This window comes from Sprattus sprattus (genome assembly GCF_963457725.1).
Source record: "Sprattus sprattus genome assembly, chromosome: 3".
NCBI classification, from domain to species: domain Eukaryota; kingdom Metazoa; phylum Chordata; class Actinopteri; order Clupeiformes; family Clupeidae; genus Sprattus; species Sprattus sprattus.
The window spans coordinates 38,576,007-38,589,482 of record NC_137922.1 but is presented as its reverse complement, the minus strand read 5'-3'; the positions used below and the strand labels follow the sequence as shown (position 1 = coordinate 38,589,482).

Below are 13,476 nucleotides of genomic sequence, written 5' to 3'. Positions count from 1 at the left end.
ATGAAAAACAAATGTCGGTGTTTTGCAGCTTTCGTCTTGGTAGTTTTCGCGTCACTCCTTTATCCTGGCGATTGTGAATACCAGACTTTATCGCATCTCAAACCTCAAGCCTCAGATAAGACGCAGGCAAAAGCTGTGGTTGAACTCCTGAAACGTGTTCTTGGTGGTAGATCCAGAGAATTCATTGTGTTGGTCAACAGAACGTTTTCTAACGACACTCTGGACGTTTGTGAACTCCGGTCAGCGAAAAATAACAAGATCGTAGCTATTGGAAGCACGGGGGTGGCGGTGACTACTGGGATATATAATTATTTGAAGTATTTCTGTAATTGTCACATATCTTGGTCAGGGAATCAGTTGCACGTTCCTCGTCCACTGCCTACTCTTACCGGTGTCTTGCGTATCAGTACCCAGCACAGGTGAGTGTGCCTACTGTCTGTTTCTGTCTTCGCATATTGACAGTTTATCCAGGCAGTTCCTACTGTGTATTTTGATTGCCAAAGTGCAACAAAACCACAAGTCAAACGTCTTCTGTCCGTGCATGGGAATGTAACTAATGGCAAGGGAAGTCTCATCATCGCATCATGGAACGAAACATAAAACATATGCAAAAAGTTGCCTAGTCCACGGTGCAGGTTTAGGATTAATTGTTGTTTTAGATGGGGTTGCATATTGTTACTGGAACAGTCTTCAACTCGTCTCTCAAATGGCACACTGAAACGCCACAGTAGCCAACTTTGAAGTAGTGTTACGCATGCCTGCACACATTGTTAGATGCCATCAATGAAAATATAGTTACCGCACCAGGCAGCAGTGCTATGTGGGCTATTCAGGCATGGTATGGTTGTGCAGAACATCCCACCATGGTGGTCTAGGAATTGTTGATGTAACTGTCAGATTATGTAGCCTAGGTTACTTATTTAGGCAGAACTCACAAGTTGTTTTGAAAGCCCCAGCCGGCCACAACCTTATTTTAGTTTGACAGTCAGGTCATTGATGCAGTCATGACATCTGATTGAATATTGTTGCCACTTTGGTAGGACTAGTCTAGATGTTTTAATATACCTGGTCAGTTTGTAGCCCTACAGAACCATGGTCTGCAACATCAGCTCAACGTAATAGGCTACAGTTAATGTTACCTATAGTCTATTTCACATTTTATAAATGTCAGTTATTTTTTCTTCTTCAGTACATTAAAATATTGAGATTTTAAATTAGGCGTCAAATGCCCTAGTAGAGTGGGCTTCTTTCCAGCTTTGCATTTTTGTTTGTGAATGCCAATTTGATCCTTGAACTGTGCCAGCCAGGCTCCATGCCAAAGCATTGGCTGTTATTTGTAGCATCATGGAGAGTGTTCAGATATAGCATAGCTAGGGGCAAAACTCGAGGTCCTTGTTTTGTTCGAGTGGCGGCCCGTGAAAGTAGCACATTGTTTGTGTTCAATTCTGACATGGTACGCTTGAAGCGGTTGGGACACTTAACCCTTCTTAGTTGACCCCAGTGGTTCGTCATTTACGTTCTCTAGCTTGTCTGTGCTTCTAGGGATTCGTTGCAGTCAGGTGCAGAGGAGGGTTCTCTACTACATGGCCTACTGATAATTATAAAGGCGACGCGTCTGTTGCCTAAAAATTGTCAGTTGTTCTGATGGTAATCTTCTCAATTAGAAATGGTTTGGCTCAGCTCAAGCTAATTACCAAAGACATTGCCTGTGGAAGAAAGCAAATTCTCCTATTTTTCTCATTGTTTACAGATTTAGGTACTATCAGAATGTGTGCACCCAGAGTTACTCAAGTGTGTGGTGGGATTGGCCACGATGGCAGAGGGAGATCGACTGGATGGCACTCAATGGTATTAACATGCCTTTAGCATATACGGGGCAAGAAGCCCTGTGGCAAGAGGTAATGGATCTAAGGTATATGTGTTGTTTATAGTGGTCCTGTAATGCCATCATAAGGTTTAATTACTCCTGAATACGTTCAAATGCACTTTCAAATGATTTATTGTTTTGTCTTTATGTGTCAGGTGTACCTGTCCCTTGGCCTGAACCAGACTGAGATGGATCAGTTTTTCACTGGTCCAGCATTCCTGGCCTGGAATCGCATGGGCAACTTGTTCCAATGGGGTGGCCCACTTCCCCAGTCTTGGCATGTCAAGCAGCTTCATCTCCAGGTTTGAAACACTTCAGGAAATATTTGATCAACAATGCATTACCCAATAGTGCCTTAGTTATAATAGCTTGTGTTTTTCCCTTGAAAAAAAACTTGAAGTTATTTAAGACAATATACTTGATCTGATCCACTTTTTATTAACTGATTCTATTTTTGCTAATACTACTAATCTGAACAGTTTAAAATTTTGGATCGGATGAGGGCTCTTGGAATGGTTCCTGTTTTGCCAGCCTTCTCTGGGATTGTGCCTCCAGGAATCAACAGGTCATTTTTGTTGATGTGCAAATAAGTTCAGCACTTTCATGTTAAAATACAAACTGATTTGGGTGGTAATGGTATAACTGAAGGAGGCCTTATGACCTTTTCTGACTTTTCTGCAGACTCTATCCGAAGGCAAACGTGACAAAGCTCAACCCATGGAGCCATTTCAACTGCACCTACTCCTGCGCCTACCTGCTCGATCCACGGGACCCCCTTTTCCAGAGGATTGGGGGGCTTTTCCTGTCCCAAATGGTGGAGCAGTTTGGGACTGACCACATTTATGGCGCAGACACCTTTAACGAGATGACGCCCTCTTCCTCTGACCCTGCATACCTGTCCTCTGTCAGTCACGCAGTCTTCACCACCATGACCTCAGGTAATCATGGTCACTTAGGTAGACAAATAATTGTAGTAGCTGTAACCAAGTTAACTTATTTTGTTTGATTTTTAAAATCAAATGGTTACACCTCTAATCTGATGTGACCTGATGAGGCTTCTTGAAGTGCTGTCCCAAAAGTGACATTCTAGATTTTTTTTTTAATTTCACTCCTATCTTGTCACGTCGCATGCTCGTTCCCATCTCTGGCATGCCCCCAAACAGATCGACTCACTTATACCATAGGGGTCTCTCCAGAGAACCCCAGCTTGATTGGTGGATACCTTAAGACACTTTTCGGTGGTTACTGATTGGTGGACTCCTAACAGCAGCCTCAGAAACAGTTCTTATTTCCAGACTACAATCCCTGCATAAACCCAAGATGGCAGAGTTGCTTCTGCTTGGAGTTCATGTAACAGTTAGTCATAAATAAACTGTTGTTCATCAATCCAGTCAGTTGCAAAGTTGGCTAATGAACTATGCTAACAACTAAGTTTGTGTGTAGTTATTGGCTCTGCTGCTCTATTTTTCACCAGTTATTTTTATTAGCCTCTTGATGTCATCGTGTCATAAGTCTTCCTGTCTCTGCTTTAGCAGTTGCTGTAGCTATGGCATATCTGATTAATAATTGCCAGGGCTGAGCACAATCCAGCTTGTCTTTGAGGCACAAACAGCTTCACAAACATTGTGTCTGTAATCCTCTCTCTTTCTCTCTTCTGCAGTGGACCCACAGGCAGTCTGGTTGATGCAAGGCTGGTTGTTTGTTTCTGACACAGCATTTTGGAGGCCGGCCCAGGTCAAAGCGCTGCTGCACGGTGTCCCTCTGGGGAGAATGATTGTGCTGGACCTGTTTGCTGAGTCACTGCCAGCCTTCTCCTTCACACAGTCCTTTTATGGACAGCCCTTCATTTGGTGTATGCTGCACAACTTTGGTGGGAACAGCGGCATGTTCGGCACAGTGCAGCAGGTCAACTTGGGACCTTTTGAGGCGCTGCGCTTCCCCAACTCCACGCTGGTCGGACTTGGCATGGCACCAGAGGGCATCGAGCAGAATCCTGTAGTATACGAGCTGATTAGCGAGCTCGCCTGGCGGAAGGAACCCGTTAACTTGCTCAAATGGGTGTCTCTGTATGCAGCCCGACGCTATGGCAACATGGGCGAGCAGTTGGGTGCTGCGTGGCGGCTGCTGTTCCGAAGCGTGTACAACTGTACCGTGGCAGGATACAAGAACCACAACCACAGCCCACTGGTGCGCCGGCCATCACTACACATGCAGACCGACATATGGTACAACCCTGCTCACCTCTACGAGGCGTGGCGGCTGCTCTTTGAGGCAGCCCCAACGCTGATGACCACAGAGACCTTCCGCTATGACCTGGTGGACGTCACACGACAGGCCCTCCAACTGCTTACCACAGAATTCTATCGGGAGATTCGCGACGCCTTTCAGGCGCAGAAGCTTCCAGAGCTTTTAACTGCAGGTGGTGTACTCGTGTATGATCTGTTGCCTGAGCTTGACCGCCTCCTGTCCAGTAACTACCACTTCTTACTCGGGGTGTGGCTTGATAATGCACGCTCTATGGGATTAAATGAGAGGGAGGCTCAGCTGTATGATATCAATGCGAGAAACCAGCTCACACTTTGGGGACCAGAGGGTAACATCCTGGACTATGCCAACAAGGAGTGGGGTGGACTCATGGAGGACTACTACTCCCAGAGGTGGGGGCTGTTTGTCAACACACTGGTGGAATGTTTAGACCGAGGCAGACCCTTCAGACAAGATGCCTTCAACCAAGAAGTATTTCAAGTAGAGAAAGGATTTGTTTATAATGAGCGGAAATACCCCTTTAAACCACTCGGCAATACTTATGACATTGCAAGGAGGATCTTCCTGAAATACTACCCTCAAGCACTAAAGAGGTTAACGTGAAACAACCGACCAGCTGCAGTGTCTTAGGTAATTCATTGTACCTCCAATGACCATAACTTCTTAAGGAGTATAAAACACAACTAAAGCCATTTCAATGGATTTTTTATTTTAATAATTTTTGTTTTTCACCACAAAATGCATATGGAACTCTGGGAAATATCAGCTGCTATCCATGAACAGCTTGAAAGGATAGACATTGACAGCATTTGGGTAAACTTTCATTGTTATCTGATAACTTTTGTTGCCATGAATGGCTAAAAGTGTTCACACATATTTGGGTGGAATGAGACTTCTGAGACCTTTGTAATATGGTGAAATTGTAGCTGTATACACCAATGTCTGGTAGACATCTTTGCTTGGTTTTATTCTGTTGTAATAGACAGTGGGAGTAACAACACCTCAGAGGCCTTTTATTACTTTTATATGTATTTTCTGTCTTCACCTAGGGCTGAATATCACTTTATTCATTTTGTTTCCTACAGGGAATTGACTGACTGTACTTGTGAGACAAGTAGATATGCTAAAAATAACAATCTTATTTTTTGGAGAAAGGATTAAACCTCCTTGTTACTGCTTCAAGAGTGTCTCTGAAGATCAGACTGGACCTGCACAGGTTAATACATTTTAATTCAGGGGAATGTTAAGTTTTTATTCAAACTGCAGTATCATACAAATGTACTGTACAACTGGAGACTGTAAATACTGTACACCTGATTGAAACATTGATTTTAGGCACAATTTAAGTAATTCATTTTAAGTAATTGTTGTCCATTGCATGTGCACCATGGGACTAAAATGACTTAGCTCTTACACCAGATATACAGTGACTAGTCTTTGGAAATCTATTTCATATCGCCAAGTTTGGGTAGTGTTCTGTAAACTCAGTCTGACTAGTTTCAAGATTATGGCAAAGAAGAGCATTGGTGTTTTTGTCAGGTCAATATGCTTTTGTTTACTGGCTGGAAAAATGTATCTTTTGATGAACTTTGAATTGTTGTTCTGTTGTACACAAGATTTCAATTGCAGCCATTAATTGGCTAGTCTGGTGTGTATTTATGTATGTGTGTGGGGCTGTTTCTGTACATATTTGAACCTCTGTAATTTCCCAAACCTTAATTACTGACCAGTCAAAACAGTGATAGGTTTACAGTGTATTACAGTGTGAATATGAATAGTAATTGAGAAGAAAATGCTATTTTTTTTATATTTTGTCAAATAAAGCCATACTTTTCATACTGTCCATGTTGGTCTGTTTTGTGTGATGTTGGGCTACACCACAACCACTTTGCTGTGATCATGACTGTAACATCATTATTTTTCATCACACTGCTTTAACTTCATCATATTTCACCTGTTCCTTTTATGCAACAATAGGCCAAGTTACATTTGAGTCAGCGGGAACAGCACGATGGTTGCAGGGATCTGCCTGTCATCTCAGAATTATGCGCTATGATCAGGGTAATCTGGAAAGTATAGGCCTATAGTCTACACCGAGGAGGTTAAGAGCGCTGCCGGTTTTTTTAATAGCTTTATAGAAGGTGCAATTATTATACTGTGTGTATTTTAGGCCATTACACTTCCAAATAAGACTTTTACAGATTACCCCTACATGACCTCTCAATCATAAAAATGCTCTGGCCATTGCGGTGATGAAGTGAATTTAAATGAATTTGTTATTTTATATGTTTAGATCGCCTTTTTACGATGTCTGTCCCATCATAGAAGACTACATTTCCCGGAAGGCCATGAATTTACTTCTCGATATGTCCAATAAACGTTAAGTACGCAATCACGTGGGCACTAGGTCAAATGGACAGTATCCAGTCGGAAGGAGACCCGAGTGAGAGTTAGCTAACTTTGTAAACACTAGTTAATAATGTAGGATACGAGGGGCAGGACGTTTTGCTGAAACATCGCACGATTCTGCTGGTTCTCGACATGGTAATGTGTACAACATCAATGAGTTTATTTGGCTTGCCCTTCTTTTTACTGTCTATGGATCTGCCACTAAGAGGCTAGCAGGCTGGCTAGGTAGCTATCGTTCCTAGTTGGTCTGGATCATAGGATTGGTGGAACGGCTCTTTAGCTCAGAGGGCTAATTGTTTTTTAGGAAGGTTACTAGCTAGTGTAATCTTGTTAAAATGAGAAAGGTATGGCACATTACACAAGTATCAAAATGTTACTGTTGTCGTTTAAAGGAGTTAATTATAACGTGATGTTCTACAGTAACTGTCTTAAAACAGCAACTGGCTTTTTCGCTGAGAAACGTAAACGTATACCACAACCTTAAATAGCCACGCCAGTTTACCTGTATGCTCTTTTATGGGGGACAAGTTCAATTGAACAGTTAACTGACATTACATTGGAAATTACATTAAATTGAAGTCAGCAAGTTCAAGCGTGCTCAAAACTTGTAGTTATGCTTGCCCATAGAATACAAATATTATGAAGTATAATGAATTCTCTGTTTTGTACTTGCAAGCAACCGGATTTAAATATAATTGTGTTTGGTATTTTTATATTGTAGTCAATAAATTGTATGTAATGTAATGTCATTTTTTCCCCTGACAGGTAATGCTGTGAGTGTCTGCTCAGAACATTGTTACCATGTCGATGTTCAGCACGGGCATACTGGTCCTCACATCCCCCCTGCACACCTTACCCTTGCGCATTGCACCTGTCCTGAGCTCTGCTGCCCAGATTGTAGAGCGGACGCTGTATGTTCACTTCCACCCAGGCCTGAATCTGGGCGCCTCTGGCCAAGCTCGGCCCGTCTACATCCCCCCCGTGGTTGATCTCTCCAGCCTCATCTCCCACCTGTACAGCGACGCTGCCGATGTCTGTGGCCATCTCGACGTCCGGGTGCTGCTGACTAACATGCGAGGGCAACCCAGCGTGGCTAGTCTGGGTTCAAATGGAGGGGCTAACCCCTTCCCCTCCCCACAGTCCCTCTCCCATTTCCCAGAGGTGGTGCTGACAGACTATGCCCCGCAGGACCCCGGTCAGTCATCACTGGTGGCTCAGTGCCTGCAGAAGTACACTGGCCACTGCTATGTGTGTAACCCTGGCCTCAGGTCCGTGCTGCTGCACCCACAGCTGCAGGTCCTGGAGAGAAGTGAGGAAAAGGAGGTGGAGGAGAAGAGTAAGGCCCAGTTGGAGACGTTCAGTGATGTGGTGGTCGGAGGAACATTCGACCGCCTCCACGGTGCCCACAAGACCCTGTTGAACATCTCCTGTCTCCTTGCCAACAGGCGTTTCCTCATTGGGGTATCGGATAAAGAACTACTAAAGAGTGAGTGTGGCCCTCCTATAAACCTGTACAATAGTCATGCTAAACTTGTGTTTGTGTAGTTTACTGGTTACATTGTGAGCTGTTTTCCTACTGCCATTGAGCACAATAGTCATGCTGAACTTGTGTTTGTGTAGTTTACTGGTTACATTGTGAGCTGTTTTCCTACTGCCATTGAGCGTACACTGATGACATTGGGCTGACCAGTTTGAACAGGCCTTTCGTGTGGTGAAATACCACAGATACTTTAATTGACTTGGCTTCCTGTCTGTCTGACTGAGTGTGTGTGTGCCTCTCTTCCCCGTTCCTGCCAGTGTCTTTTTATCCACCTCTCTTATCTCCCCTCACCGCATAGCTAATGTGTTGTTTCCCTGCTATCCTCTCTCTCTCCTCATGCAGATAAGGTGTTAAAAGAGTTGATCGAGCCGTACCCTCAGCGCGTGCAGAGGCTGGAGGAGTTCCTGGGGGACGTGAAGCCCTCGCTGCAGTATGAGATTGTGCCGCTCTTCGACCCTTTTGGCCCTTCCATCACAGACCCCCAGCTGCAATGCATTGTGGTCAGCGAGGAGACGAAGAGAGGGGGCGAGGCAGTGAACAAAAGGCGTCTGGAAAATGTATGTTTGCCTTCAAAGCACTATACTGAGAAAAGAGGAAGTTATTTTTAGACATCATTCTACTGGTTTCATCCAGGATTATTAGCTTTTGCTTTGAGGTATTCAGTGAGTACAGCAGAGTCTGGCCTCAGTGTTTGTCTCACCCTTCTCAGGGTATGCCCACATGGGTTGCTGTTCAGGAGGAACATCATTAATGATTTACCGGTTAAGAGTTAATCTTTGCAATCTAGTGTTTCAACTAGTTCAGAGTCAAATTATCACTGTCTTTGAAGAACCTACTGGACATCGCTGTCTTTTCTTATGTTTTGTTTTTAAATAGGCTTGTACGTTCAGTAAAGGAACCAAACAATAAGTTGTATAAATATAAAGGGTAATAAAATGTGAGACACAAGCGATTAGATTCAAACCGTGAAACAACTCAAGGCAAAACCGAGCCAGATACTTGGAAAAGTACTAGTTGAAGACAGCAGTATGTGGGAGCATGGTATGCACAACATGTCAGAATTGTTTAGTAATCAAGTAAAAAGCATTATTTCACAAGCATATGACCCAGTGGCCAGTCTTAAAGTCGATAAATACCTACACCTGATGTCAAACCTTACGCCTTTCCATTTGCTCTCAGGGTCTCCCAGAGCTGGTGCTGTATGAGATCCAGCTGATAAAGGATGCCCACCACACGGAGATCGAGGAGGAGAAGATCAGCTCCTCCAGTCTGCGCTCCCGCCTGCTGGGCACCTTGCTCATCCCACCCAAGGTACGCGCTTATGCAAATTTAGACAGTTATTTATATTATACAGTATTTGGTGTATTTGACAGTAACACGTGCAAATAGACAGAGATTTTTAGTGTGATTGTAGTTTTACAGAGATTATACTGCAGTGACAACGCTTGAGTTGGCAAAAGGATACAGTCACGTTAGGACTGGGCGATATGGCCAAAAAGTCAAATGCTGATTTTTTTTTTTTGTTTCAACGATTCTTTTCATGAACTCAAGACAAAACATGATTCAAAAATAGTCTATGTCTATGGTTGTTACTATACACGGTAACTCCAGATAGGTTCTGGTGCCTGAGGGACAGAAGAGGAAGCACTAATCCCAATTTTGTGAATTTTGGCATTTTTCAAATTGTTCAAAAACTAAAATTCAAATTGATTGAATGAATAATATATATATATATATATATATATATATAAAGCCCAGCCCGAATTCACACATTTTCAAATATAAGTCTGCAGAGTCCTCAACTGAATATTGCTCCTGAAAACAAGTGTAAAGTTACAAGATAACTAAAGGATGACACTCTTAAGACAACAAAGTCATGGGGTTCTAATACCAGGCTTAGTTAGGTTTCCAACCCCAGTGTGTTTTTTACAAATAACAACCACCTGCCCATCCAATGTAGTAAATATTTATTTATCCCCCCTTGCTCCAGCCTCGCTCGGACCTCCCACTCGTTCCATATGTGATTGGGCTGACAGGGGGCAGTGGTAGTGGGAAGAGTTCCATCGCCCGTCGCCTAGAGGCTATGGGTGCTGCACGCATCGACAGCGACCAGCTAGGCCACGAGACATACCTGCCTGGGGCCACCGCCTACCACAGGGTGGTGGAGGAGTTTGGGGCAGGTGAGGCAGTGCTCTGGAGAAGACGTGGAGACCGTAGAGATCAGTAGAGAATGTCACAGTTGAAGTCTTCTAGTCAGGTTGTGACGTATATAATCTGAATCATTCATTTAATACATACACTGATACCAATTTGAACAGTTTGATACTCTGTTTCAGATATACTGAATGAGGATAAGACCATAAACAGACGGGCGTTGGGCAGGAAGGTGTTTGGCAATGAGGTACTGTATTGAATGGTTTATAAAAGAGGGAAGCTTATGTCAAAGCTGAGTGAAGCTCAAATGTATGTGTTTGTGTTTTTGTGTTGCAGGAAAGGTTGAAAGCTTTGACTGATATTGTGTGGCCAGAAATTGCACTGCTGGTTAAAAAACTTATACAACAGGCTAAAGAAGAAGGTATGGTAAAACACTCTCAAAATGTGTGTGACGCCTTTCTAGTCATCACATCTATCTAATATAATTGGGTGACCTTCCAGCCATTTGTGAGCATGTGTTTTCTTTGGACCGCAGGCCAACCCGTGTGTGTGGTGGATGCAGCAGTGCTGCTGGAGGCGGGTTGGGAGAGTTTGGTGCATGAAGTGTGGGTCGCCACCATTCCAGAGGAAGAGGTACTCCAGCTGCTGGAGCAGCTAAGCTTTTTTCCCTCTCTTCCCTTCGCTGTTTCTCAAACACCACCGTTTGTCATCTTTAGCTCACAATTATGAGCACATGTGACCTCATCTTCTCATCACTCTTCTACCCCTCTCCCTCTGTCAGGCGGTCCGGCGTATTGTGGAGCGGGATGGTGTGAGCGAGGAGGATGCCGTGCGGCGGCTGCGATCTCAGTGGCCCAGCGCTAAGCAGATTCAGCATGCCAACGTGGTGCTGTGCACCCTATGGGAGCCAGACCACACCCAGAAACAGGTGATCCGTCACGTCATCGCAGACTTTTTCTCATTAATGTGTTCATTTATTCATTCATTCATTCATTCATCCATTCATTGATCCATTCATCCATTCATTCATTATTAATTAATACAGTGCAGATGCATGTTATAGAATTAACTCATATTTAGATTCATCTCACTCATGTAGACTGTACTCATGGTTTCCTAGTTGCTATGCTAGCTAAGGAAACTATTAAATAACCTATTTTTAAATGGCATTTTTGATATTTATGGTCAACAGCCAATCCTTGCTTATGGCTTGGTCTGAGACACTATATTTCCTATTTACAGAACCAGGGCTGTGTACAAACACCTGAGTTTTTTTTGGAGTGCAAATGCTGAACAGACAGCTGAGGGGACCGCAATTTGCTGAATTTGACAAAAAGTATATGACCGAATTGCTGATTGCACTTTTAAACGGTTTAAATGGCAGAGTTTAATTTGCATGAAAGGATAGCTAGTTATCTAGCTGATGTAACAGTCTCCTCAATTTAACTTAAAACTGTAATAGGAAAAGGTATAAACACTCAGGGTGCTTGGAAATCTTTGCTGGCAGTCCTCACGGTCTCTCGTAGTACTCCGTAATATGCAGTCAAGCGCGAATAAAAAACACGTGGAAATTGGCTCGCATGGAAGACTTAAGTGGGAATACAAATTCATTTTCTACAGTATTACATGTTGTTATCTGCCATTGTTATGGATTTTAAATGTATAAGAGATATTGCATTCAAACTTGCCCCTCATCCACAGTCCCAGTGAAGGTGAATCAGGATTTGACAATATGCCTGTAGTGCCCAATATGCTTATAGGCCCTGATGTAGTGTTTGGAAGTCCAAGGCTCTAAAGAGTGATTTACTGGATCAGTCCTGGATTTGATGAGATTGCAGTAGAGTGCTGTATGATCTGGTCTCACCTTTGTTTGTGTATGTGTCATATTTACAGGTACAGAAAGCGTGGGACCTGCTGCAGCAACGAATCAAACAGAGACTGCAGGAGACAGGCTTGCCTTCATAAGAAAGGGAGGATGATGGGACACATGTCCAGCTGCTTTCTGCTGGATGCACAAACCTGCTCTGAAATACTGGAAATATTCCAGTACCCCATCCCCCACCCAGTCAGTCAAGAAATACTGGTGGATTCCAAAAGTCTGTGTTCGGACTTTGTGAAAGGAACACTTGTTTTTAACCCCAGCCAAATATCCAATAACATTTGAATTAGCCTTTAACTCACCTACTTCTAAACAAACCGAGTCTGACCCTCATGGCTTTTTACCAGACACATCTTTTTTTTGCCTAATTTTAAAATGTGTAATAGATGTTTATTTTAAGTGTGTATTCCACAGGCTGGCCCATAGAAGTCCTTGCTACCAAGGTCGAATCTTTACACTAAAATACTAGATTTCTTTATATAGCATACTAAAGACTATGGACAATATTCCAACAACCCATTAAACAAGATGGATCATAATTGCGCTGGGATGTGCTGGACTTGAATAGAAAGCAGACTTTGACATCTCGCCTGTTCTCACATCCGTTTGCAAAAGAAGTTCCCAAAAGGTTTAGAAACCCATTACTCCCTGGCTGGGCAACCAGCACTGCCTCTTCTTGCTCTACATACAGCTCTCAAGTGACTCACCTAATCAGAGTCAGTTTCATGTTCTAAAATGTTTAGTATCTCCGTTTTTAAATACAATGCCTTGAGGAATTATATAAAAAAAAAAAACACCATTCAGCGTTTGAGTGCTCAATGTACTCAGGATATGGTACAGCAGTGCCCTTGTTTTTCAGGAGGTTTGTGGCATTGAATTTCTGTTTTTGTCATAGTGAAAAGGTGCACACAAAAAGGTGATCGGTCATGCAACACTAGCAAGAGAGGTCTTAAAACCCACATGGACTTGGTTTCTCCATATCAGAATGCTGTTACTCCGAACAGAAACTGCATATGTTAATGTGCCTACTGTGGACTCGCTGACAAGGTTTGAGAACTTGGTCAGCCATTTCCATGTTCGTAGAAATCTGGCATCATGAGGCCCAGACAGAAATACTGTTTTTCAGAAGGTAGTCTGGCTTAGTCCTAGCTCTATTTTTTTTAAATGATTCACTGTGACAAGGCTGGAGAGATTTCCAGATGACCAATGTCAGTTTTTATTTCATATTTTATCAAGCTTCTACTTTCAAGTTTTTCAGAGATTAATGCATACTAGTTGAACAAAGATTATTTGGAAGAAGGTACCTAGTTGATTACTTGTCTTATAAAGTAAAACAGCAACATTAAAATGTATTAAATGTCT

At 43.0% G+C, this 13,476-nt stretch overlaps 2 protein-coding genes across 2 annotated transcripts; both read left to right on the top strand.

The window, feature by feature from the left end:
• naglu (N-acetylglucosaminidase, alpha) lies at positions 1-4,735 on the top strand (the record flags this gene model as incomplete). Its single annotated transcript, XM_080836056.1, has 6 exons — positions 1-419; positions 1,751-1,898; positions 2,023-2,169; positions 2,347-2,432; positions 2,549-2,805; positions 3,528-4,735. 6 exons carry the CDS (start codon positions 1-3, stop codon positions 4,733-4,735), a joined length of 2,265 nt encoding a protein of 754 aa, XP_080692182.1.
• A 1,808-nt stretch (positions 4,736-6,543) lies between these two features.
• On the top strand, positions 6,544-13,437 carry coasy (CoA synthase). The gene is made up of 10 exons (XM_080834400.1): positions 6,544-6,676; positions 7,307-8,027; positions 8,424-8,638; positions 9,261-9,392; positions 10,072-10,261; positions 10,418-10,482; positions 10,572-10,656; positions 10,771-10,868; positions 11,017-11,163; positions 12,129-13,437. The coding sequence occupies exons 2-10, from the start codon at positions 7,343-7,345 to the stop codon at positions 12,198-12,200; spliced, it is 1,689 nt and encodes a 562-aa protein (XP_080690526.1). The 5' UTR covers positions 6,544-6,676; positions 7,307-7,342; the 3' UTR covers positions 12,201-13,437.
• The last annotated feature ends 39 nt before the right edge of the window (positions 13,438-13,476 follow it).

Excerpts from the sequence above, each read along its gene's own strand:
- coasy (XM_080834400.1), top strand. The coding sequence starts at position 7,343 with ATGTCGATGTTCAGCACGGGCATACTGGTCCTCACATCCCCCCTGCAC. Across the intron at positions 9,393-10,071 it reads CCTTGCTCATCCCACCCAAG|CCTCGCTCGGACCTCCCACT; the intron begins GTACGCGCTTAT and ends CCCTTGCTCCAG. Across the intron at positions 10,869-11,016 it reads CCACCATTCCAGAGGAAGAG|GCGGTCCGGCGTATTGTGGA; the intron begins GTACTCCAGCTG and ends TCCCTCTGTCAG.